Source organism: Gymnodraco acuticeps, unplaced genomic scaffold (genome assembly GCF_902827175.1).
Source record: "Gymnodraco acuticeps unplaced genomic scaffold, fGymAcu1.1, whole genome shotgun sequence".
Lineage (NCBI taxonomy): Eukaryota > Metazoa > Chordata > Actinopteri > Perciformes > Bathydraconidae > Gymnodraco > Gymnodraco acuticeps.
The window spans coordinates 1,626,440-1,654,140 of record NW_022991325.1 but is presented as its reverse complement, the minus strand read 5'-3'; the positions used below and the strand labels follow the sequence as shown (position 1 = coordinate 1,654,140).

Sequence of the window (27,701 nt, the reverse complement as noted above, 5' to 3'; positions counted from 1 at the left end):
AATACTTACAGTATCTACTGACCATTATTCTTAAGAGAAACATGAGAAATCTCCTAAACTCCTGTATATAAAAAAAAGTATTCTGTTCTGGAAAAAGAATGACAAATTGTTCAAATTTAATAAAGATTTTAGCTCAAAGAAGTTTATGCAAAATGTCCAAATAAAAATGGTCTCTAGTGAGTCTAAGCCGAAGCATTTGACATGTATGGCAGATGTTTGGATGAAAATAATTCATGATAAACGTATGCTGCTGCTCACTGACTGACAGGATAAAGAGACACTGACCTCATACAGAGCCATAGCATGCAAAGTAGGGCTGCATATGGAAAACAGGCTGAACCTGCTCTCCATTATTCAGTCTGCTTCTGTTCTCTCATATCTCCTTTTTTTTTTTAAATGGTTTAAAGCAAACTACAAACAGTTACAGCTTTTACATGCACCTCTTGTTACTTTATGCACCTTTTCTCTTGTCTGTGTAGTCTTTGATGTTCAGCAGACTCTTTGTGCCCAGCATGCACCACAGCAGAGGCCTGTACTACGAATCCAGTTCAACATACCCTGAATATGTTTGAGTTAGCTGGCTTACCTAATCCAAAACAAACGCGCTCTCGCTAAACGGTCCTACAACTTGGTAACTCAAGCCAGGGTTTCTTTGTCCGGCTGAGTGCGCGTTCACATGAAAGGGGCGGGGCTGGCAACATTTGACCAATCACAAACATGGAGAAGCGTACTGACAGCGCAGCGTCATACTCCCTGAATGAAAAGTGAACTATAATATTAGAAAAATATGAAGAAGTTAAACTTTAAACATCCATGACTCAAACACTTTATCCAGGATAAAAGCCACAACTTAATGTGTTGCTTAAAATAATACTTCTGCATACAGTACGTGATACTGTGAGTGTTGCACGGCCAGATACGGCTCAAGAAGCTGACTCAGATAAGGAAATATATGATAGGCCTAGGCTACATTATGATGTGATAATGGTACACATCGACGTCTGCACTCACAGTGCCGCGGACTGTAGGCTATGTAATGTTACTTTGATCTGGTTACTTATGTTGTGGCAGATATTTAAGTAAGCTTTCTTAACGCTAAATGTAATGCTATAATAGTCAGATTGCTCTGAAGATGGGAGGTGATATTCTATTCATTTTCACGTTCACACAGACAGTGATTTGAACTGCAATGGCAGTTTAAACTGTATTTCCTTTATCCTGTAATAGGACTTGATCGCTTTAAACTCTGCACACTGTTGTTATCAGCTGTTCCACCATGGTTTCTACCTCAACCTGTAATAGATGTATCCTTATTGAAACGGTTACATTCAATGAAAAATAAAATCAATGTGCAGGCTTAGCCTACGTGAACACTGTTCTACATGAACAATATGGGCAGTTTATACATTAAATAAATCAACAGTATATCTTGGCGATATCGCAAGTGGAAGCGATTCGCCATTAAAGCAAAGAAGAAGAAGAACTCCGCACAGTTGATCTCTTATCCTGGAACATATCCTGCTTCGGAGCACAGACTAGGTTCCAGGATAAGTCACCATGGAGATCTAGCCCGCTAAAAAGTAAACCAGCTTCGTAGTACCGGAAATCCCAGAAGTTATCTTGCTAAACTACCTGCTTCGTAGTATACCCCCCAGGCTAGCCGTTCAGCATAAGTTACCATGGAGATCTAGCCCACTAAGAAGAGAACCAGCGTCGTAGGACCGGAAACCCAGAGTTTTCCCTGAAGTTAGCTCGCTAAGCGAAAATCCGGCTTCGTAGTACAGGCCTCAGGCCTCTGGTCTCTTTCAAGCAACGCACATTACAGGGAAATCAATATTTGACGCATGGACTCATTAGACCCAAGCAGCGAGTGGCCGACGTGCTGTGTGTACGCAATGTGTGGTGTGTGTGTGTGTGTGCGTGCCTGCATATAAATGTACACATGTGAGTGTTTGAGTGTCTGGTTTCATATTACTGTGTCAGCTACAGTAAATTGCATGCAGCTTTCCCCCCCGCCAGAGCCATTCATCCACGTTTTGCTGCCCGCATTCCGAGACAGCGTTACAATGGGACAGTGAAAATTTGAGATGGCACTCTTCCCTTTCTTACACACTCGGGTAGTTACGTCCCAGCTTTCATTACACTGCCCACATCCTCCGAGGGGAGCAGAGTGGGACGTGGGGAGCAAAGGAACAGAGGGACGGGGGGGGGGAGAAAAAGCCAAAACACAGAGGGCTGCAGCAGAAAGGTAAAGAGCCCGCTGTTCCTTTGTCCCGCACCTGTTGCTAGGTCTCTCCTGCCCCCCCCCCCCCCCCCACCAGACAGCCCCGCTCATTGGGGAGAGGCTGAAGTACAAAGATGTGTGTGTGGGTGTGCTTTTGTCGGTTTGTGTGTGATGCTTATCTGTTTTTCATGATTGCATATTTGCACATGATTGCAAGGAATACATTGTAATGCTTCAACACCTTAATATGCTACTTATGTCCCTTTTTTTGTATTGCTGCTACACATTTTTAAAATGGTAGTGTACTTCTTTTTTTTTTTACTTTACTTCTCTATATTTGTTATATCATGCCTTTGTTTACCTGCTTTGCCGCTTTTGCTGTAACACTGTAACTGTCCCTGCTGTGGGACTAACGGAATTCTGATTCTGCATCACTGAATCCTTTATTTCCAATATCATGCATCATTTGCTTTGGCTGCCTGAAACCATTCTACACCTAATTCATCAAACATAGAAGAAAATGATAAGGAATGTGGATGTTAAAAGCATCATGATACAAAAAGCTCACACATGCTCCTCAGCGTCGGCGTTCTTTCTTCACAACATCCCCAAACATCTGGTCGATAGTTTTGCTGCACAAGGCGGCAAACTGTGTTCTGTTTGAAATCCCCATCTGTTGTCGGACAAGAAAAACGTCCTAATGTTTTACAGTGTAGCTGCTGCTGGACTCACATTAAAGAGTGTTTCACTTCCCCTCACTACGACCACAATGGTTCACTTTAATGGTCATATAACATGTATGAGTTTGACCTGGTAACACTTAGTACTTTTCTGCACGAATCTGCAAGGGCGTGAACAAGCGTTGTTCATCTACAGTAGCACCTGTTATTAAAACTATGAATAAGTTAAATGTATCTGTTCCTACACCTCCTAATTTCTCCATCTTTGACGCTTCACCAGACCTGCTACATCTGTGAGGACCACGGCAGGGAGAGCAAGGCGGCGTGCGGAGCCTGCATGACGTGCAACAGGCAGGGCTGCAGACAGGCCTTCCACGTCACCTGGTCAGTCTGACGCTGGGTTCATGCTTACATGGAAATTATAGTCCACAATATGGTGATATTTTTTCTGAAAATAACTTGATCCCGATGACGAATTTTGAATGCCAAACTAGAAGTTAGCGTCACAAGAACTCCCTCGATAAAAAGCAATGGGATTTGTCCATTGCTTTTTGGAACATTAAGATCTGTGGCAAACACATGTTTATGATACTAACACGTTTGGTTCAGCAGGATAATCTGTACATATAAACACCACTTTATGATTTTTGAGGCGTAAATGCAAGCACTAAAAGTAAAAAGCTTACGTTAGGCTATAAAGGAACTACATCACAGTGGGCGCACATCACCACTGCTAAGCTAAAGGCGGTTAATATCGGCGTGGTGACGTTTAGCAGTCTCATTCAGACACTTGTTAGCAACAGCCGTCTTTTAGACACATAGAAGCTTAGAATATTTACGTGTTTTATATTGTAAATTAAACGTGAAATTCTCTTAAGCTTGTCTTCAAACAGATTTTATATCAGGCATGTAACCCAAAACAGGTTTAAAAAACTTGACTTTGAGGCGAGGGAACCCGAAGTGACAAAATGCTAACTCATTTCCCGGTTTAAGGACTCATTCCTGCCTCATTCAACGTCATGACTAACTGACGCCAATATCTTCCAGGAATAGAATACATTTTAACGTCAACTCAAGTTATCTTTGTTTATAAAGCACCTTCCATTCTAACATGCAGCCAACAATGAAATGTTGAAAATAAATAAAAGTCCATAAAATCATGTTTAGACCAATGATTAAAACTTTAAAACTAAGGATTTATTTTTAATTTACTTTTCAAACATTCTGCAAGAGCTTGCCTTTCTTATGTCCACAGACAGTGTGTTCCTCGAAAAACTAAATAAGACGTTTTTTCCAGCAAGGCAGTGTGCTTTAACTGAGACGTGACGTTCTTTTGGAACATGACATTAAATCTGTTTTAGATACACATGATTGATTTGGCTTGTATGCTGATGAAGTTAGTTTCAAAATAAAGAAGCCACCAGTCATCAGAAACTACGGTCTCACTCACTGTGTTTGCACTTCTTTTCTACTCTATCTCCATATCTCTTTAGATTCCTTTTTGTTTCCCTTTTTAACTGATTCCTGTCAAAACTCCAGGATAACATCCAGCCTTGAAGATTGTACAGTTATGTGTAGAGAGAACTGACATTTGATTCAATCTGTCTTGCCGAGGTGACTCAGGCGACATGTCGTCGTGTGTGTGTGTGTGTGTGTGTGTGTGTGTGTGTGTGTGTGTGTGTGTGTGTGTGTGTGTGTGACTCACCCTGTGCCTCCCTGTGTTCAGTGCTCAGATGGCAGGTCTGCTGTGTGAGGAGGAAGGTCCAGAAGCTGACAACGTGAAATATTGTGGCTACTGCAAGCACCACTACAACAAAATGGTGAGATGGAAAACAGTCTAAAGGCTGCACAAAACATCTAAAAATAAAGTAACAGCAACACACATCAGAGATAAAGGTCCTTAGCCAGAACCCTCCTTTAATGCACTGTGAAGTTTGAATAATGCTAATTATCAGTAAATATATGTTAATATATATGTTATGGTAAATGGACTGTACTTATATAGCACTTTATCCAGTCTTTACGACCCCTCGAAGCGCTTTACATACTACTATCATCATTCACCCTTTCACACCTCATTCATACAGAGCAGTGCCACTTGCTCTAGGAAGCTAACATTCACACACCGTTGGCCTTCGGGAGCAGCTCAGGGTTCTTTTTTTTTTTACCTCTCAATCCCATAAAGCCTTTGAATAACAGTTGGCATGTTGTTTTCACTTTTTTTAAGATAAAGTGAAAACATAAATATGGAAATGCAGACACTTTTTCTTTTCGTCTGCCATATTGGAGCAGTTAATTGGCTAGTAAACAAAAACAATCAGCAGGAAACCGATGGACTGTCCACTAGGGAATGAGTCCTTACCCCAACTGAAGGAGTTCAACGATTCGGAGAATCGGAGCAGCGGGAGCTTTACCAAAGAGAGAGCTGAGCCAGAAGGCAAAGCTCTATCTACCGGTCCATCTTTGTTCCTACTCTCTCCCATGTCATGAAGGATTGGTCATGACTGAAAGAACGGGATCCCGAATACAAGCGACCAAAATTGGTTTCCTACAGAGGGTGGCTGGCGTCTCCCTTACGGCCCGTCCACACGGCAGCGTTGCATGCTTCAACGGAGACGCTTCCCATTCACTTTGAATGGGGTGACGTCAGGCTTTGCCGAACTGCATTGTTGCTCGCTTCAAAAGTAGAGAAAAGTTCAACTTTTCAAGCTTCGACGGAAGTGTCAGCCAATCAAATAATATGCCAGTACAAGCGCTAGCCAATCAAACTGCGTGCTTGTGTGTCCGGGGCGGGGGATTAATGTGATTGGTTGTTGGTCTCGCGCCAGACACGCCCACCGGCAAGCTTCAACGCACACTGCCGTGTGGACGTACCGTTAGGGATAAGGTGAGAAGTTCAGTCATCCGGGAGGGACTCGGAGTAGAACAGCTGCTCCTTCGCGTATAAAGGAGCCACTTGAGGTAGCTTGGGCACCTGGTAAGGATGCCACCTGGTGGCCTCCCTAGGGGGGTGTTCCTGGGACGTCCAGCAGGGAGATGAAAGAGGGGCAGACCCAGGACCAGGTGGAGGGATCACATCTCTACGCGGGCCTGGGAGCGCCTTGGAATCCCCCAGTCAGAGCTGGTTGATGTGGCCAGGGAAAAGGTAGTTTGCGGCCCTCTGCTGGAACTGCTTCCTCCACAACCCGACTCCGGACAAGCGGGAGAAGATGGATGTGCAGTGTGCAGATCATTTTACAAAATCTGAACCTATTTTCATGAAATGTATTTCTTTATAACATGAGATACTGAACAACTATGCTGGTGGATCAGGTCCGGCAGCGTACGTCCGGTGTTCTTTCAGTTGAGTTTTAGGGGTGGCAGCCATAAATTCATGAATGTAGTGCATGTGTGAATGGAGAAAATCCCTAGTGATGCTACTATGTGTCAAACAGGCTCACTTCTTCTATCTGGCTTGTGACTGATGTATCCGTCCTGCCAAAGTCATTTGTATTCAACACAGGCACAACAGTGATCAATTAACATACATTTCTTGTGCATATAAGCAATGTAATGTTGTTTCATACATTTGACTTGAATCAGCCTCTATAGCTGGGTAGATTTCTCCCATGCTGTATAACAATTCTGATTAGCTCAGCTGACAGTTAGGTAAACAGCGTTCAAAGCGCCCAGCAGATGTTTAGGTCTCGAGACAAATCACACTTTTTGTTTGTTTTCTTACAGCAGAAGAAGTTGCGCTCCAGTGAAAACACAAGCAGCTCCTTCAGTCATTCCAGGGGGCGCTCGAGCTCTCCACCCCAGGACAAACACCATCACCACCGACAGAGGAAGGTTAGCACTAGGGATGATGGGTAACGTGTTTAGTACCAAAGTTTGGAAATGAATATCTGGTCAGATTTCACATTTTATAGCTATGTTGAAACTTTCTTTGATCAGAAGGTTTCTGGTTTGAGTTTTAAAAAGATTTCAATCATTATCAAGATAAAAATAATAATACAACATTTGGTAACCACTCCCGCCTACACCTTGTGAACCATGAAATACCTCTTCACCCAGTGCCCAAAGCTGGATTCAAAATAAAGGCATGAAGAGCTACTCAAATTAACTTAAATTATGAAATTGGATAATGACCAAATTACTATATAGAAAGTATTGTAAATGAATGAACAGTTCCAGCTAGTTTACAGATGCAGTTCTTGTCTGACTGATTTATTTAAACACCATTAACATTTAAGAAAGTTGGCTTAATTTGTTAAAAAAAAAATAGTTATACCACCAATTTCGGCCCTGGTAATTGTTTGTAAGTGCATGTTCATGTACGAGTGGTGAGTGTAATAGTTTAACTCCTGAGCCCTGTGTATTTCTGTGTTTTCAGAGTCATAAGGACAAGATGAATCAGAAAGAGCGCCACAAGAAGTCCTCTGACAGCCTGGGCTCCTCCGTGACCAGCTGCTCTATAGAAAAGGTACGAAGGCCAAACACAGGATGACACCCACGCACTTTGAACATCTCTAATGACCTGTGTGTTCTCTCCAGATATCCTCCAGTCACCACAGCACCAAGGACAGTGAGGGAAAGTGTAAGAAGCTGAGCTCACACACTCACGTTCACCGCAGCAAGAAGACGGGAAGCATCGGCAAGAGCTGCTCCTCCTCCTCCTGCTCCTCCAGTCCCTTCAACACAGGTACGACAATCAATCAGAATAATGTTCATAGCAGATGTATCAATTACGGAAGTAGTGAGTTGCAGTCATACAGGATTACATGTAGGTCCGATTCAATGAGTAAAATAAATAATGAATTCACGGATAATTTATTAACCAGATAGTTGATAAGTCTTTATTGTCACGGTGTGTGAAGCAGGTAGGACCCAAATGCAGATTAAAGTGAAAGTTCCTTTATTTCAAGGCTAGGTGATAACACAGACAGAACAGAACACTCACCGACGAACTAGTCATGACAAAAGACGAACCGACAAAGACAGACAGAAAAACCAGAACTTAAATACACACAAGACTAATCACAGAAACAAGACACAGGTGAGGAGGGAGGAGAAAACACAGGGGCCACAGGTGAACACAATTGGGTAATCAGACACACCAGGGAAACTAACGACAGGGAACCACAGACAAATCCAAACAAGACACAACGCAGACAGAAACAGGCAAGACAGGAGGTGAAGACCTTACAAAATAAAACATGAAACAAGACAAGACAAAACACCATAAAGACAGATCGTGACATTTATGATGTGAAAATCTTCTTTTCACACATTTCTTACTGTTTTGCATCAGTTTGTAGAACAAAACCAACACTTTGTTTGCATCACCTTTGCCTCTGGAAACTAATGCATTCATTACCATCTTCTGACATTTTATCAATTCAAAAATGTATTCAGTATTTATAAAATTACCAATTTACTTATTTAAAATAAATGGCTATTTTGATCGTTTTAACCCTACAAACGGCACTTTTTGGTTTGCATTGTTGTCATAATCCCAGAAATTCATCAGTAATATTGAATACTATTAAAGAGGCCCTATTGTACTTTTGTGCTTTTCTGTTTCCTGTAGTGTGTTCTATAGGTTTTTGTGCATGGAAATTGTCAGATGGAGTTTTTCTTGAAATAAAAGATGTGTGCTTATTTAACCAGCATCTTATGCTGCGTTCACACCGGACGCGATGCGATTTTTGGGGGCGGCGCGATTACATGTTAAGTCAATGCAGAGACGCGGACAGACGCGAATTCGCTCCGACGGTGCGCATGAAGCGGTGGACGCGGCGCGAATCACGCGATTGAAGGGGGCCGCGTCAAACGCGAGAGTTCAATTTTTTCAACTCGAGCGTCAAATTCACGTGGCGTGTTCAGCGTTGGGATTCCCTCTGACGTCCTGCTGTTGATCAGTTGTAAAGATGGAAGAGATGATCGCTGTGGCTGTGAGTGGGTTCCCGGAGATTTACGATACAATGTCGTATCTACCGGGACCGCAACAAAAAGGAGCTGGCTTGGAGGAGAATAAGAACCCAGACACGACAGCGTTTGTTGCTACGTCTGTAGGACTTCCACAGAAGGTACAAAGCAGCAATAGTTGTTATATCCTCCATAGTCAAGGACAGAAATAACCAAAACGATCTTGCATGGAAGTGTAAACAACCTCAACTGTCCGTCAACAGCGTGGCGCGTCAACGGTATGTCTGTTTTGAATGACGCGATAAAACAAACTGCAAGCCGCGGTGAAACTTGAGCGATTGGAGCGATGCGAATATCGCGTCCGGTGTGAACGCAGCATTAGTCCTTCAAAGTGAAGGGTGAAGGGTTTTTAACCAATAAGTATCCTTTCCACATTTCAGATGCTTACTGTCTCCAAGATCAAACATAAACATGTTTTAGCAGTGAGGTTCTTTAAATGTGACTAAAACTCTGTGTTTCTCCTGGAGGTGGCTCCCTGTCTTCCGCTCAGGACTTCCATCCGTTCTCATCATCCTCCCGCCTGGAGCGGGACCATGACCACGGGGGGGACGAGCACAGTGGGGAGGAGCGTAAGGAGCGCCACCGGAGGCCAGCGGTGCAGGAGGAGGAGGAGGAGGACGATAAAAAGGAGGAGGGCAAAGATGAGGAGATAGAGGAGGAGGAGGAGGAGGAGGACAATAAATACCACAAGCCACCAGCTCTCACTCCAGCTGACGGCCCAATGGCGGGGTCACAGGGTCACGACCGGTCGGAGAACAACTCCAGCCCCTTCGAGAACAAGGTCACCATCTCCACCTTCGGCTCCATCATGCGCATCACCTCTTCCTCTGGGCTGGGCAGCAGCAGCAAGATCCGGAAGATCTCCTCGTCCGGGGACTACAAGCCCTCCAAGTCTCTGAGTAAGCTGAGCACACCGCCCATCCTGGAGGAGGCGGTGCCAGAGGACAAAGCCCCGCCCCCGCAGCTGCCCAGAGAGCGCAGGCACCGCGGCAACAAGAAGAGCAGCCACGGGCCAGGGCGGCCGCGGGGCAGCAAGAACCGGGAGAGGAGGGAGGAGGAGCATCACCACCACCATCACCACACAGCGCCTCCTCCTCCTCTTCCTCCTCCAGCCTTAACCTCCCCGCTCTACCCGAGCCAGTCCTCCCTCCCTCACCCCGCCTTCCCCTCCACGCTGCCTCCCACAGCCGTCTCTTCTTCTTCTTCGTTCTCCTCCTCTGCCGGCATTTTTTCCACGAGCCGTGGCAACTCTCTTCTCAGCTCCGGTGAGTCTCTGTGGGGGGGGGGGCGTGTGGTAGCCCTCAAGCTTCCTGTGTGTTACAGAAACAGTGTTGAAATGTTTCCATTACCCATGTTCCATGTCAGCATCAGAGCAGCAGCCTATCTGTGCATCAGAACCTCAGTGTTTTATAATAACACAATGATACTGTTACTATGTTTTTCATACACAGGGTTTTCAAATTCACAACATTGTCCTCGATTGTGGTTTGTGTGTGTGCTAGATTTCCTGTCACACTTACACCTTGATTTCCCGTGCACACTTACAGACTCAGCGCCATGTTTGTTAGTTCTTTTGGCAATCCTGAGATAAGAAAGTCAGAAATACCTTTGTTTTACCTCATTTTATCTTTCTGATTCCCTCAGGCATCTACTCCAGCCTCAAGGACCCCCACACACTGGGCAGTACCCCTCTCTCCCTGGGTGGAGGGGTTTGTAGCCCCTCCTTGTCCCTGGGGGGGGGCATGTGTAGCACCCCTTTCTCCTCAGGACTCCTCACATCCCACATCTCCTCAATGTCCCTTCCATCAGTCAACGCTGTGTCAAACACACAGGTATTACAGCGGGGAGGGGGGGGGTCTCTATACCCAGTATAAGTACTGTTATACATTTACCATGAAGAAATGTGTTCAGGTGTAACACATTTTAAATAATCCTTATCAAATATCTTAATATGTGTGCTTGTTAGTGCTGGAGCTATATTTAAAAGACTCTCTGACACTCTAAGGAGGCCCGAATAACTGTGATGACCCATGTCTCAGTTTTACAAAGAAAAGCCTTCTTTTTTTACCAACATCCTTTCCAGATTTCAGATGTTGATGTTCTCTGTGTCCAGGTCCTTCCAGGTTCCAGCACCTCCTACAGCCTGAGCTCCACCCAGCCGTTCTCCAGCTGTTTCTCCACCCCCCCCAATCTGCCACCACTACTGACCCAAGCCCAGACCTCACTGCCAGGTGACACAAACACACATTTATTTGCATTTGTTAAGGAAACTGAAGCTATTTTCAGAAAAGCTTCTACAAGAAAAAACCCTCTGAGACAGAATCTGACCAACCTGTTTGAAATCAATATTTATTTACTGTAGACCTACGCAGTGCTTCTCAAAGTGTGGTCCGCGGACCACTGGTGGTCCGTGAGCGCCCCCTAGTGGTCCGTGAGTATATTGGTAACATTTCACATTTGAAATTAATTAATTAATTAAAGTTTTCCGCACTCTCGCGGGAATATCTCCGCAATGGAGCGAGCTTAAGTTTCACTTTTGATTGCATGATATAGTCCAGATAAACACCTTCATCACACATGTTGCCACTTGTTTGTATCATTTTCAGGCGATTTGCAAAAAACGATGTGTTTTGGGATATTTGTGGAGTTAGGTGGTCTGCGAGTGTATTTTTATTGGTTAAGTGGTCCTTGGTATGAAAAAGTTTGAGAAACACTGGTCTACAGTTAAGGTACAAGAACACAAAGTTAGTCAAGATGGAAGGCAGAAAACTTATACAAAAAATCCCTCCTCATTTATGTATTTTTATAACTACAAACTTTAAGTTTCAAAATATATTTTAAAAAATTGTTTACGAAAGTCATGTATAGGGACTGAAATAATAAATACCAAAAAATAAATAGATATACAGTTATACAATCAAATCATTTTTAAAGATTACCAAATACCTTCAAAGTATGTTTTTTATTCTATTAATGCATATTATTTGTTAATGAACTAATGAAAGTCAATATTAGAATTGGTGAAAGACGTTTGGCTTCTGTTTGAGAGAGAATAAGGTTCTGTGCAGGTTCTGTGCATACCATATATTTAAAACTGATTATCAATAAACTGTGTCATTGAATGGTTGTTCTATAAAGCTATCTACACAGTGTTAGTTTGCCTACATGCTGACTAAGTGTTTTGGGGGGTTATTAGGCATTTCGTGTTGGAACATGTTGTGCATCATCAGCGCTGTCACCACGTTTCATTAGAATTACAATAAAAGTAATAACTCTTTGTCCCGTTCTCAGAGTCCGACCTTGATGACTGTCGTTTCCCGTGTCAGGGGAACTCGCCCAGAGAGAGTCTTTCCTCACAGTGAGTCTCATTTCATCGTTATAGCTATTTTAATGTTGATTCTTGTACGATACATGCTGTAACACTCCTGCAGAAAACGAGTCAGCAACACAGTCATCCATTATCACTCATCAATGACAAATATTTGGATGATTATCCTTTAATCAGACGAGTTTCTATTTCTGTTACCAGCATAAGAAAACTAACAGCTAGTTATTATCAAAGTGACTAGACAGAGATATTAACCCCAGCCACGGGGCCTTGTTGGTCATTTCCCAGCGATGACTTCTTACTCCTTGTTGGTTTAATCCTCCCCCCCCCAGGTCTCCTATGAGCTGTCTTCCTCTCCTGTTTGAGCAGAGGGACGGGCTGGGGGCCGCAGTCAGAGCCCGCCCTGAGAACGTCCCCCTCGCCAGCTCTCACATCGAGCTGCTGCTGGAGAAACACAGCAACGGAGAGATGGGAGTCAACAGTGAGTGAACAGCATTGGTACCAAGATAAAACTCAGGGTCACTAGATGAGTTATATTTTTGTAAAAAACCCGATACTTTCCTTCTCAGTTCAATCAATCAATCACATTGTATTTACACACTTCAATATCACAAATTACACATTTGTTTCAGGAGGCTCTACAGTGGTTACACACCCTCTGTCGCAGCGTACAAGACTAAACTAGAAAAGCAACACCAAAATGAAAAAAGGGAAAACCCTCTGGAAGGGCAACAGAGGAGGAGACAGATGTGCAATAGATGTCTTATAGATTTAAAAAATACATTTATATATAAAACTAAAGGATCCAGAAGGAAGTCAAAGATTTTCCAGGTGCCGCCAACATGCGGAGCCACAACTTTTGATCCAGACTTAACCTTTAATACAAGACTCATGCGCTTGAAATCCCTAGAATTACAGAATCTAAGAAGGAGAAATCACAACTAGTGGTCACTAACTTTGGCTAAGGGGTCTTAAGAAGCTTCAGTAGCTTCAGCCAAAGGTATTTGGAACTAGTGCCAAACGCGGCGCAGAATACCCTCCATAGTGTGCCCATGATTGTGTTTTCCTGCACTCACTGTGCAGTTCTCTCGTGAGAATGACCTGGTGCTATTTGCAGATGATAGATGTGCTTCTAGACACAGTTAGAAACAAAAGATAGCACAGCAAGAGACAGCATGCTGAAACAATATACAACACAGCTGTAACAGCTTAGATTCTTTATATGAGGAGTAATACAACACAGCGTATTATCATGTTAGCTTTGTGTTTACGGAGGCTTTCCCCAGAGTCTTATAAAAAGAGAGAGTGGCATAAAAGGAAACATCTACAGGACTTCAGGTAAAGATCACCTGAAGTCCTCATAGGGATTACAAATGACTGTTGTCTCATGATGATAATATAGAAAATACACAGACTAGTGCAAACCTAGTAAGCAAATGAAAGAAAAGACAATAAACAAATAATATTGAATGTGATATACTGCTAAACCACTTTTATACAGTTGAGGTAGGAGAACAAAATAATACGATACCAAATATTTCTATGATCCATATCAGTTTGTAAAAACCTTCGTGACCAATTATTCCCACAGTATTTGTTGATACAAAGCAGATAAATAGCATTTGAATGTGATAACTATGTATTGCTTTCTCTTGACCTTTGTCTTTCTCCACCCTGTGCTGTCATTATATTTTTGTTTTCTTTTTATTTCAACACATTTCCGTTCTGTCTTACTAATGTTTCCTCTCCTAAACTCAGACGTTCTATGTTACTATCTTCCATCCCCTCCACCTTAAACACCTTCCTCACATTTCTGGGCTCCAGGGAGAGTTCACTTTAAAGTGTTCAGAGTGTTGACTGCTGTTGCAGAAATGAGCCTGTGTGTTCCTTCAGTCAGCGATGCAGGGCACGCTGCACCCACAGCTCCAGAGAAAATCACCAGTTCATGTCCGCACTGTATTCCACATTGAACAAGTCTATTTCTCAAGTGAACATATCTTATTGAAACATGGTGGAGTTTTAGTTTAAGAAGTATTGCATTTAATGCAGGTTCACCATAACATAGTATTTTAAAATAAAGCAACTCTTAAGTGTGTAATAATATTTGTATTGAATCCTTAAGATATCTGTGGTCCACACATATGAGTCATTTTTATATATTCTAACACTAATTAGTTTGTATTGAGCAGTAAATCAAGACCTTAGATACTTCAAAAATATATTTTGCGGCATCATATCCAATCATTGTGGATATGATGATATGAAGCTCAAAGTTATGAGCACAGCATCTATCGTACACTACATCAAGTGGCCTTCCCGTGCATGTTGTAGACACACCATTTGGAGTCTTCTTCTCTGCATCACAACCTACTCCAAACTACAGTGAAATAATGGAATGGAAACAGTTTGTGTTTGATATCGCCTCTCCCCCCCTGCTCCTCTCCTGTAGTCGTGGAGATGCTTCAGTCGCTGCACTCGCTGCAGCAGGAGAACCAGCGGCTGCAGGATCAGATCCTCAGCCTGACGGCCAAGAAGGAGCGCCTGCAGCTGCTCAACACGGAGCTGGCCATCTCCTTCCCTCCACACATCCACTCCGCCCACGGCTCCATGCACTCTGCCCAGGTCCACTTCCTGTCATCCACCCAAGGTCTGATTCTTCATCTTCTCCACCCACATTTATGTCCAAACCTTAGGACACACTGTTGCTGTGATGTTATCTAATAAACTCTGTGTTTGTAATCCAATTTCTTCAGAATGTTCCTCCCTCATCATCTGCATTCAGCAGTTTTACATAAATACTCAATTCTGATTTGTCAATTTGGACATTTGGCAGTCTGTTCTTTTACAACAGCACATTGCTGCTAAGAACTTTCTAATAAAGCGACTTTGTGCAGTCATATCAGTCCACAGAAAGATGTCTGGTGGATTTACCATCAGCGATGGCCAAAGAAATACACACGTTTTCCTCCATCATAATACAGAATGGAAAACGTTTAAATATTTATTTTTTTATTTTTCAAGAGATCACGAAAGTTTGGATTCATGATGGCTAAACTGTCCCCACTGGAGAAAAGAAAAATGAGAAAGAAATAGGTTAAAGCCACAGATAGCAGGAGGACAGAGAAATCCGCAGAAGAAGACAGACAGGAAGTAAGCGCTCAGATGGTAGTGTTAAAGACTGAACAGACAGTTACGGGGCAGTAAAGCAAAAGTAATGCAATCATTTGATTGTTGATTGATTGATTTCGTTATTAGCGGTGAAATAAGCAGAATATAATGCAGCGAGGCGGTCAGGACCCCTGTTCTTCATGCTCCAACATGGTGGAATGAGCTCCTCTTTGACATCAGGACAGCAGAAAGCTTACACACCTTCCGGCGCAGACTGAAAACTCATCTCTTTCGACTCCACTTCGAGCGATAGAATTACTAACAAAGCACTTTTATACTAATAAAGGACTGGCTTATCTAAAGCCAGTTGAGTAGCACTTGAAATGTTTGGCTCTATGAAACCTGATGTACTTATATGACTCTGTTTTCTTCAAGGTTGTGTCTTGTTGGTCGAATGTACTTATTGTAAGTCGCTTTGGATAAAAGCAATGCAATGTAATGTATAAGGTCCTGCTGCATAATATCCATGACGCTCATTAGAACTGACCAAACAACCTACTGTGAACTCAAAATGGCTGTAACTGAGTGTCTGTCTGAAATCGGCTCCTCTCTGCTGGTTTTGTTGAGTAAACTCATTTCCCTCAGTGCCATAAATTAATGCAGCGTATAGTCTCTGAAATTAAGCCTGGCAGCACAAAAATAAAACACATTTTGACATGGCCATGTACACAGAAAGGACACAGACTGAAGATACATTGATTTGCAGATGTTAAAATGCTACATGTAGAGCATTTACCATCCAAATAAAATACAGTAGTATCACCCTGTGTTTGTGCCTCTCTCCTCCTCAGACCCCCTGAGCACCAACAAGAGTCCTCTGTCCAAAAGCTGCTTCCTGAATGACACCTCCTTTGTTACCTCGTCTGAGGTGAGGACCTCTCTGACCTGCAACACACCACACAACATGTATCAAACCAGTACATTTTCCCACTTTAACCTCCTTGCAACAAGAGTTTGTGGGTTAAACCATACCTTTTTGATTTCATTATAAACTGTGGCTCCATCCACATTTATCAAATGTAGTTTCAAATTGCATAACTCTTTCTAGGTTTAGGTCTGCCATTCTCTCTACTTGTTTCTCTAATATAGAGAGACTTTTGAAACCCTGCCGGCCCTTTTTAACTTTGAAATGAAGGAGTAGGATAAACAGGGGCAGTTGCAGGACACTTTCCCAGGAAGAACAAGCGACATCAGCCATGACTACTAGTCATTTATCAATCACAAGCGTCACTAGTTGTGTATGCCAGCCGCTGTTTTGCAGTCAAGTTCTGAAGTTAATAATGCCTACATTTCAAGTTATTTGTTAGTGTAAAATGTAAATGTTAGGGCGGCAGTAGATCAAGGACTTGGCTTAGAAACTGAAAGGTTCCCGGTTCAAGTCCCGGAGAGACCGAGTACTGTCGGGGTGCTCCTGAGCAAAGCCCCCACCCCTACACTGCTCCCATGGCGCAGTACAGAACGGCTGCACGCTGCCTAACACTAGGAGGGGTGTAATGCAGAATCAGGGGTTTGTAGCTCAGTCTACTGAAGGGCTGCCCGTCCCGATAAGACCAACATACGCAGTATGGACTGGTAGCTGGAGAGGTGCCAGTTCTCCTCCTGGGTACTGCCGCGGTGCCCTTTATTTTATTGACTTGAAAATTATCCTTTTGCTTCCACTAAGAAAATAAAACTCCGTTCCACTGCACACCAATGGCTGGATCTGCGGCCTTTTCATTTAAAAGGAACGGCAGCTCTGATCGATGTTTCCTGTGACTGTCCAAGTCTGTTCACAGTTTATTTTCCACTAACAAGTCCTTAAACACCACAGAGCCCATTCTGTGTTCCCGTTAGGGTTTACTTCCTTTCTCTCTTTTGATCCTCCTTAGCAAAGATCATTATAGTGCTTAACAACGGTCCATACTATTGTTATATTAGCCTCTGAAATGTCCAAATTGACCAATCGGAATCGAGTATTCAACTAATACCATGTAATAATGGACATTAAAATGGCTACAGTAATTTTGTCCTGTGTGTTCCAGGAGCTCCACTCTGGCAGTCCGTCCCGCAGCAGCTCCTCCCTCTCCTTCCAGAGCACTCCGCCCCCCCAGCAGAGCCCCGCCTCTTTCAGCCAGCCCCTGCTCAATGGCTTCAGTCGCGGCATGAGCGACAGCTCGGGGGCCATCAGTCAGCCCGTGGTGGGCGGGCTCATGTCCTCCCTGGCAGGAAGTCCTCAGCTGAACATGAACGGCGTGCTGGGCAGTCTGAACGGCGTGATCCAGTCTCCCGTGCAGAACGCCCCCCCGCCCTCGCTCCCTGCTCTGCGCCCCCAGCCCCCCCCGCTCACCCCCCAGGCTCTGGCCCAGGGCTTCCAGCTGCCCAAGAGCGCCAGCCCGTATGTGCCCAGCCTTTCTTCAAAATGAATTTGTGTTTAATATCAAGGCATTGACATCATGTCAGTGATAATCCTATAATAGTGAGGCGTGTGGGTGCAGATTCTGGTGTGTCATGTGACCGTGTGTCTGTGTGTGTGTTCCAGGTCTTCCCTCCTGTCGGAGCAGCAGCAGCAGCAGCAGCAGCAGCTCCAGCACTTCCTCACCTCACAGAACTTCACTCCTGTAATCACACACACTCTCTCCTCTGTTTTCACTATGTACATTTTCTCATAGGATCACCTTGTTTTCTTGATTCTGTTCATATTTGATTCACAAACCACTCAGGAAGACAAAATGGCAGAAAGCACATTTGCTAACTGTATGCTGGCTCTAACAGGAAGTGAATATGTTACACTTCCTTGATTGATGTAAATTGTAACCTTGTTTAAATCCACCAAATAAGTTTCAAGAATTTACCAGAATCAAAAAAAATATGTGTTTGATTGAACAGCAGCAATCTGCAACTTCCTTCCTCTCATTACACTTAGAATAAGTAATACATTGATAAATATGAAGTTTATAAATGAGTAATATGTGAGAGATTCATAGCGTTTGCTCTACAGATTAATGTTGAGGTAACAGTAGTTGTGACTCACAGGCCGATGATGGTATGAGTCAATGTGTGCCAACAACAGGAAACCATGAGTGTTTCTATTTGACATGCTAACTGGTAAACCTTTGGTAGAGTCTGCAGCCAATCAGAAGCTGAGAAACATGTTGATGTAGAGCTGTTGTGTTTCTGTGGTGACTGGGGGGTTAGGGCTTTTTTGATTTACATGTATAGATAGACAATAAGGGAAGCGGGTGCAACATAGATAATAACACGCTTTGAAACTGATATTGGCTGTGTTTCCTTTCACCTCTTTGTGTTGTACATTTTAAATTGCCCATAGACCCCAACCATAAATAACTAATAGCTGATAAATGATTAGGTACATGATGCACGTGTCTTCAACGTGCACTGAATCTGCCCAGACACATTTTCTTCATTGTTTTTGACTGTTGATGGTTGCCTGGCGCTCTTTGAATGACCTTTGAATGACTTTCGTTCTTTTAAAGTTGTCCCACTGTAGAAGTAGTGCCACCTTCAGCTTATTGTGATGAAAAACTCTTTATAATATTATAACAGTAGCTGATGAAAACAAGCATTAATCTACATTTTACGTTTTTCAAATATGTAAAAAATGTGCAATACATTTAGATGGAAACCTGACTATTGGCCAAGAGAAGCCACACTTGAATTGATGCAAAAATAGAATCTCTGATATAACACCTTTCAGTTCCGTGGTTTACTGAACATGTCTGTGCCCCCCCCCCAGGAGCAGCAGGTGATGGTGTGCCAGATGCTGCAGCAGCAGAGGCAGAGGGAGCTGCAGCGCCTCACCCTGACGGGGGTCCTCACCTCCACCCCAAACTCCCCCCTGATCTCCCAGTCTCCCAGCCTGCTGTCCTCAGCCCCCCCCCTGCAGGGCGGCCCGGCAGGAAGCCTGTTCGGCCTGCAGGACAACGCACTGCACAAGTCCGGGGTGAGTAGCGGCTTGGGGAGTAACGGAAATACCCTTCCGATGTATTACGATGTATCAGTATCTGTGGTTCATTTGTTATTATTATTTTATTTAGCAGGTTAACCTCGATGTGTGTAGAGACTGCCTGAATATGCTCAATGAAAGGCAGGTTTTCTTATCAATAACATCTCTGTGCAGAGGACACATTTCTGATCCTAAATATCTTGGCTTCTTCTTTTCTAAGGACACATTGTTCTGTTGTCTTACATAATACACTGAGGTAATAAACATAGATCATTTATCGCCGTTGCATTAAATATTGATATTTTTACAGGTCATTTGTAATTGTATCAAACTACCTGTAATGCGTATCATGTGATGCAGCCTCACAGTTGCAGCTTTAAAATGATAGCAGTATTGTGTGTGTGTGTGTGTGTGTGTGTGTGTGTGTGTGTGTGTGTGTGTGTGTGTGTGTGTGTGTGTGTGTGTGTGTGTGTGTGTGTGTGTGTGTGTGTGTGTGTGTGTGTGTGTGTGTGTGTGTGTGTGTTTGTGTGTGTGTGTGTGTGTGTGTGTGTGTGTGTGTGTGTGTGTGTGTGTGTGTGTGTGTGTGTGTGTGTGTGTGTGTGTGTGTGTGTGTGTGTGTGTGTGTGTGTGTGTGTGTGTGTGTGTGTGTGTGTGTGTGTGTGTGTGTGTGTGTGTGTGTGTGTGTGTGTGTGTGTGTGTGTGTGTGTGTGTGGTGTGTGTGTGTGTGTGTGTGTGTGTGTGTGTGTGTGTGTGTGTGTGTGTGTGTGTGTGTGTGTGTGTGTGTGTGTGTGTGTGTGTGTGTGTGTGTGTGTGTGTGTGTGTGTGTGTGTGTGTGTGTGTGTGTGTGTGTGTGTGTGTGTGTGTGTCCTCCGGCTGCAGGAGAGAAGGGTGGAGACAAGAACGGGTGATGATTCCACAGCAGCAGCTCAAATGAAGCAGAAGAAGGACTGAGGTCCCTGCCCTCTGAACATCTTTCTCTTACACCCTCTTTTATGAATGTATACCAGGATGGACTTTAACGGTTTTTGGTGTTTTGGAGTTCTTTATATCAGAGGTTCTTCTCATAGGTTTTTGTGTAGGCAGCTTTCAGAGAGTACAGTGGTCTCTTGTTAAATTGCACTAATTACTTAGCTAGCCCAACGCGGCTGCTTCTGAAGGCAGAGCCCCCCCCCTGCTCCGCCCTGCAGGGGTTGTGTTCAGGCTTTCTGGTTGAAGTGTGAACTCTTTCCTGACCATTCACCATTTTCCTCCACGTTTCCACTCGGTCAGCGAGTCACACTGCCTCTTCCTGCAACCTCAATGTCTTCCTTGATATTTCGTCTTCCCTTTATGTTCACCCCCACCCCATCCAGATCTCCTATATGTTGCAGGCACTTATTATGTTAACGATAAATATACTGTCATTTCCAATGTGTGGTTAGTGGAATTTGGAGCTAGTTATTACCTCAGATCTTTCTGCCACCCATTTTCCAATTCCAAATTGTTTGCTGAGTCATTACCGCTATAGCCTTCACTGGATCTAAAGAAAGCACCAAAAACCTTGGTATGTAAATGGGACATGGCACAGAAGCCATGATATCGTCCACAAGAGCACCAGATTTTATTCAAAAAGAGTTTCTAAAGACTTTTATTTCTTTCCAGTTGCTATCGAGATTAAGCAGAAAAAAACAAACATTTGGAACTTATAAGTAAGAAATTAATAGTTTTTCCTGAACAACTGTGCACTTTGCATGTTAGCAGCTAACAGAGCAAATCCGCCATCATCACAGAACCTTTATTAAGGATACTGATAGGCCACTAGGGACAGACAGGTTTTCCATGTGAGTATTTGCACTCCTCCTCCTGCAGTGTCCGTTCTCTCTGTTACTTCCATACATAACCCTTAATCATATTCACCAACTAGATGTTCTTTTAGCAATACTGGATAGATAATGCCTTAATGATGCTAGATGTACAGAGACACCACGAGTCCAGGCTCACTCTGTTGTCCTCTTTCTTTGATAGTGTTTTTTATCTGGGGTACACGGTGGGGTTCATTACTGAAGTGAAAGCACTCTTCCTAAACCCATTTATACTTTTGATAGCTGACTGATGATTTTAAAATGTGTGAATAACCGTATAGTGAGTAACTAAAGTGTCAAATCATTTTCTATTGTACTTTTTTGTGTTCAGATCTGATGTTCTTTAGTTGTTTGTGCTTCGAAGAAGTCTGACAGGAAAGCCTGCACAGTGTGTCATAGGAGACGGCCGAGATGTAAACTATTATTAAAGTGCCGTCACAGCGGTGTGTCATACATAGTGTAGCCGTTAAGCTAACGTAGAGATAAGCTTGTCTTTCCTTCCACTCCACTTTATCCTACGATGCCTCTGTTTGGCTCACCTTTACTAACAAAGGCTCTTCACAAAGTAAAGGACTATTTAATCATGTTTCCTCCTGTGTTCTTTAACAATATTGTCATAGACCTTTATTAAATATTTTCTGTTTGCAATCTTGAACATGATCTCCCATACATGTGATGTAACTTGAGTGCTAGATTATTTTGTTAGCAGCTAATGTAGACGTCAGAGAGGAAGTCCAAGCAGCTCACGGGTCTGTGATAAATACTGTAGCAACGACAGAAGGAGAATGTTGGTTCTGTGGATGAAGACATGAGCCAACGCATTGACACGCCTCCAAAGCGGGAGCTCTGAGTTTTTACTGAGAGAATTGACTGAGTTTGTCCTTACGAGTCCAGACACACACGAGCATGTCCAGGAGACGGACTGCAGAGCGGTGCTGGGTTTCTGAAGCCGTTTCTTTCTCATGTTGCACTGGGGCGCTTTGGGCCCAATCGTAAATCATTTTTTAGTACCTTTTTCAATTTTGTTGGAATACGAGTTGTATACTTTAATATGTTTGTGTTAAAACACATTCATTCTTTTAAGCTTTGAAGGTTGGGTAACCAAGATAATCCATGTTCTGAATGTCGTACTGTGTATCTTTTATGTGTATCAACATTTAAGCACTTGGCTCTGAAAGAGGTTTGATGGAGAGCGAGTTTCCTGTCGGGATATGAATTGCATGAAATGCAGCGAGGTCTCTCAAATGTGTTGCTAAATACCAAGTAATAACTATGCATCATTTTAAATGCATTGTTCCCTTAAAAGAAAATAAATTAAATGAAATGAGCACTGACTTTTAAAAAGGACAAGCATGTTGTCATTGTATAGTGTATTTGTTTGAGAGAATTGATCAAAACTAATTTGACAATATTCAGATGAAAAGCCCTGTAAAGTATTTTGATATTTTTGTGTGTACAATTAAAAGAACGGATTAAGACAACTTTTTTTTGTCAATAAATGTATTTTACTGAGTTGTTTATATTTTCTCTCTGGTGTTGAATTACTTTTCTGTTTTGTGAAAGAGGAGAGTGGGGGGGAATTCTCTTTTTCTTTTTGTACTTACTGTTTATTGTAATGTTCAGGGCATACGCAAATCAACTGTTAGGTTTAAAAGTATTTGCCTATTTCTAATCAGTTAAATGTACAAAGAATAATATAGCGACAATTTCTTATTTAAAATTAGATTAAAGACATAATGGTTTTATAAATGTAATTAAACAAATTCAGTTACATTTATATAAGTAATTAAAAATAAAAATAACAGTACGTAAAAACATTAACTGTTAAAATGAAAGATGAATTATTGTCAATTTATAGTTTTGAAATAATGCTAATTATTCCAACCTAATTATTCCAACCTAACAACCTAACCTTAACAAATGACTTCAGTTCCTGGTAAAAAAAAAAAAGTCTAAATAATATTTCATGAAATAAATAAATAATAAAATAAAAATATTACTAGGATAACCTGAATTATTGGGGAACAGTAAATAATATACTACTATAAGGATGGCCAATGGTTTATTAAATATGGCTGATGAACGTCTAATATACAAGAATATTTATATATTGTAATTGTAACTCAGTGAGTTCACATCTTTTCATAGACAAAGTCATATTAAAAAAGTGTTTACATACATTCTGTTTCAAGACTCAATTATAGCTTGTTTCTTAATTTACACAGATTTCAGATCAGTTCTGTGGTGTAAATAGGATGGAGAACAGGTAGCAGCCCCTAATAAAGGGCTAATAACTAAAAGCTTTATTGATCATTCTAAAGTACTTTATTGATGTCATATCCAGTATATCAGTGAGGGTCACTAAGGACAACACTTGGGTTGCCAGTTCAAGGAAAGTCCTTTTAGCTGGTGTCAGGCCATTGGGAATACCGGGAGTTTTCCCGGTCGGCCGGTACCCAAGTGGGCCGGTCGGACAATTCACTATCATCCATCATTTTGAATGTATCTACTATGCCTTGTAATCAGGGGCGGATCTACCGGGGTGGCAACTGCCACCCTAAACAATAGCCTTGCCACCCCAGCTGCCACCCCAGTTGGCATCTTTGTTTTGAAAGAAAAGTTGTGGCTCATCGGACATTTATGAGAGAAAATGTCTAATGTCCGAGTGCAAGTGAATGCAGCACAAGACGCGAGTCTTGTAACCCCTCCCCCGTCCCTGGCGCGAGAGTGGAAATATGATTGGTGGCGAATTCACTTGAATGGGGGGACGGCGCAAAACGAGAAGCCTTTTGGACTCAAGTAGACGGAAGGAATGAGGTAGTTGCGGTCTACAATGACAGAGAAGAGACTGTGAAGTTTGGCTGTACTCAGCATTGAATCAAAACGCACTAAAGCTTTGGATCTTAATACGTTTGTGAGGCGTTTTGCTGAACAAAATAGTAATCGCCGCATTCAGCTGTAATAGACATGCCAACTTGATGCTCTGCTCACGGATGACTCGATGAGCATAACAAACTGTTAAGATGATGACATTGTATGCGTGTATATATTTTTTTATTTGTGGAGGTCTGCCCCCAAAAAACTGTTTTAAGTCCTGAGAAAGTAAAATAAGACGGTGTGTAAAACTACACTGCCCAGACAAAAAAAAGTAACCACTTTGATTTAACTAGGCCAGTAGGTAAGAACTTTCCACTGGACAATAACTTACTGCAGCGATGTATATGTTTTAGCTGAATACACGTTTTTTAACCCCAACTGATGCAGTTAGTCACTTCTTTAATGTTTGTTCTTTCTGATGCAAAGTCAAGGTTGTAACTGTATATCAATAATTATATAATTACTTGTTTTTCAAATTTGAAGGAGGGTGAGCAAGCATCTTGATGAACATTCATCATTAACTCCTCTAAAAAATATAGTTTATTCAATAATAAATGAATATGTGAATCATAACAGTTCTTCACTATATCTGTAAAGCGTCTTTGAGCACCTGTAAAAGCGCTAACAAATTAAATCTATTATTATTATTTATTAACAATGATTGACAGCTGATAGGAATAATATGATTGTTAATAGTATCATATTCATTCAGACAAACATCGATGAGACAGTTAATTAATATACTTATTGGAGCAGTCTTCATAGATTTGGTACCCCTGCTGGTCTAAGAGTGAAACCAACTCATTCAGTTAAAATTCATTAAATTACGTCAGCCACCTTATATGTAAGGCTTTACTGATGTGCCACAATAATATCACCTATGTCATTGAGTTAAAATATTAATATTGTGCCTTTTTCCAAGTTAATATTGATTGTAGGGGTGTAACGGTTCACAAACATTTCGGTTCGGTACTACCTCGGTTTTTAGGTCACGGTTCGGTTCGGTACATTTTCGGTACAGCAGAAAAAATTATCACAAAACATTAAATATATATTTGTTAATTATTATTATTAAACTGTGAATAATGTATTCAAATAAATACAAAATATAATAAAATAAACATTAAGGTGCAGCATTTCGATGAACTGAAATAATCTGTATTTGAACTTTACTGCACTAGTACTCACAAAACATAAACTATTAGTTTTGGGTTTTTAATTATTATTAAACTGTGAATATTCACTCAAATAAATACAAAATATAATAAAATAAACATTAAGGTGCAGCATTTCGATTAACTGAAATAATCTGTATTTGAACTGTACTAGTACCTAAGCAGCCAGCTTGACATTAGGACTTGCTTGTCATTGTATTTTCATGTTTCTTTAAAGAGAAATGAACTTGTCCACATTGCTTGCCGAAAGGGCAGATCTGCTGGCACTAATAATGTCTCCTGCTGTGGAGAACACCCTCGCTAGGGACAGAGGTAGCAGATACAGCCAGGTAGCGCTTTGCTAACATGGCAACATAAGGATATTTGGTGTTTTTATTAGCTTTGGCTCGGTCTGAACTTTTTGCGAGTGGTGGAGGCTTAAATGCTAGTGGGAGTTGGGTTTGCACTTCAGTCTTTTTTCTTTTGGTACCGGTGATATTCACGTTTGGGTGATGCCTTTTCATATGAGTGCAAGTTTGATGTATTGCCAGCCGCGTAACCAATTTTAGTTGAACAATGCCGACAAACAGCTTTGGTTCGGTCCACCTGTCTTTGTACGTAACTGCGAAACCAAAATGTTCCCAAACCGGAGACTTCAATGATGCTGGAGGATTTTCGAGCTCAACTTTATCTGCGTTCGCCATTTCGACAGTTCCTCAAATTACTGACTACATTTGAACGCATCCCTGTGACCAGCTCTCATAGTATGCCTCTCCTACAATGAAATGACTTGGTCGCTCTATTTTACAGTGATTCTCAAAGTGTGGTCCGCGGACCACTGGTGGTCCGTGAGCGCCCCCTAGTGGTCCGTGAGTATATTGGTAAAATTTCACATTTTTAATTAATTAATTAATTAAAGTTTTCCGCACTCTCGCGGGAATATCTCCGCAATGGAGCGAGCTTAAGTTTCACTTTCGATTGCATGATATAACCCAGATAAACACCTTCATCACACATGTTACCACTTATTTGTACAATTTTCAGGCGATTTGTAAAAAACGATGTGTTTTTGGATATTTGTGGAGTTAGGTGGTCCGTGAGTGTTTTTTTATTGGTTAAGTGGTCCTTGGTATGAAAAAGTTTGAGAAACACTGCTCTATGATATATACCTGAGATTACTTCCAGAAAGTTGTTCATGTTCTCAATTTTTTACGTTTAACGCTATATTCGTTCGGTACACACGTGTACCAAACCGAAGGGCCCGTACCGAATAATTTCAGTACGGGTACGTGCAGGGCCGCCCCTCCCTACAGGCCAATCACGCAGGCTGCATGGGGCCCCGCCTTGCGCAGGGGGCCCCGCCCAGAGGGCCTCAGCTGCTGTGCGCAGTTCTCCGCTCAGTTCTCCGCGAGAGTGAGAGGTGAGACAAGGAGAGCACGTGTGTAACCCGACACCGTTGCAATGAATCGACATCTGACCAATCACGGCTTTGATACGGCCACTAGTGCAGGTGAAGAGATGTCGGTGAAAAGACAGTTTCAGTCCGGCGCAAAAAACAAAACATGAAGAAACTAGAGCATCACTCGAAGGTGGGTTATTGTATGAGTCAAATGTACAACTTACGAATGTTGTATAAGTCAAATTGCCAATTGCCATATTAAAACATCAGCTGCAATTCACGACATGAAGAAGGCAGTCTCTGCAGAGCATACAGGCTAATGGAGATGCAGTTATTTCCAGCATTCTTTATTTACCATTCATTCAAGTATGTTATGCCTTTGATCTGCTAATGTACAGGAGGAAGAGTGATAAACTGTCTGTCTAGTTGGCTTACATAACAGTTAAAGTTTACAGCCTAAAAAACATGGAGCATTTTTTTCCCCTTTTATTCATTTTTATGTCAATTTGCACATTTCATGGTGACGCTCAGCCTCTCCCCTTAAGGCAAGGCAAGTTTATTTATACAGCACCTTTCAACACAAGGCAATTCAAGGTGCTTTACAAAAATGAAAGACATTCAGACAAAGGCATTTAAAAACAGTAAAAGATAATAAAAGAAACATTAAAAGAAAAAATATATGAATAAAAAGTAAACTTTTACTCCTAGCAGTCATCATCATGGTGATGCTCAGCCTCTCCCCTTAACTCCTAACAGTCATCATCATGTCAACCACAACACAGAGAAACACTGATAGAAATGTGTGTGTAGTTGTTGATGCATTGCTGACAGAGGGAACTAGAATACAAATTTAAGAAATGTCAGTTTTTGAGCATGTCATAAGCATGTTTTGTCTTGACTATATTACAACTATATTATAATAAAACAATATATTTATATTATTGAATTGATTATGATTATTATTAGTTGAAGTAGTTTATTTGCATTAATTATATTTTAATCTTTTTGAGGCTAGTATTTGGCAGGAAATGCAAAATTCACCTGTAAACGCATACTGAACGACATACATGCACATTTACCATTTACCTCACTGTATAAAAAAGTAACTGTGTTGATA

At 42.0% G+C, this 27,701-nt stretch overlaps 1 protein-coding gene across 1 annotated transcript in view; it reads left to right on the top strand.

Annotated features, from left to right (window-relative positions):
* The window catches only part of LOC117562500 (protein AF-17-like), a 38,932-nt gene extending 16,258 nt beyond the window's left edge, over positions 1–22,674 (top strand). The window contains exons 5-20 of the mRNA XM_034240335.1: positions 3,185–3,288; positions 4,631–4,724; positions 6,628–6,735; positions 7,280–7,369; positions 7,441–7,588; positions 9,342–10,139; positions 10,519–10,706; positions 10,988–11,105; positions 12,166–12,232; positions 12,535–12,683; positions 14,652–14,849; positions 16,162–16,238; positions 17,392–17,744; positions 17,889–17,967; positions 19,104–19,309; positions 20,185–22,674. Of these exons, the coding sequence (XP_034096226.1) occupies positions 3,185–3,288; positions 4,631–4,724; positions 6,628–6,735; positions 7,280–7,369; positions 7,441–7,588; positions 9,342–10,139; positions 10,519–10,706; positions 10,988–11,105; positions 12,166–12,232; positions 12,535–12,683; positions 14,652–14,849; positions 16,162–16,238; positions 17,392–17,744; positions 17,889–17,967; positions 19,104–19,309; positions 20,185–20,221 (2,814 nt within the window). The 3' untranslated portion in view covers positions 20,222–22,674. The remainder of the gene's footprint in view (positions 1–3,184; positions 3,289–4,630; positions 4,725–6,627; positions 6,736–7,279; positions 7,370–7,440; positions 7,589–9,341; positions 10,140–10,518; positions 10,707–10,987; positions 11,106–12,165; positions 12,233–12,534; positions 12,684–14,651; positions 14,850–16,161; positions 16,239–17,391; positions 17,745–17,888; positions 17,968–19,103; positions 19,310–20,184) is intronic.
* Positions 22,675–27,701: the final 5,027 nt, after the last annotated feature.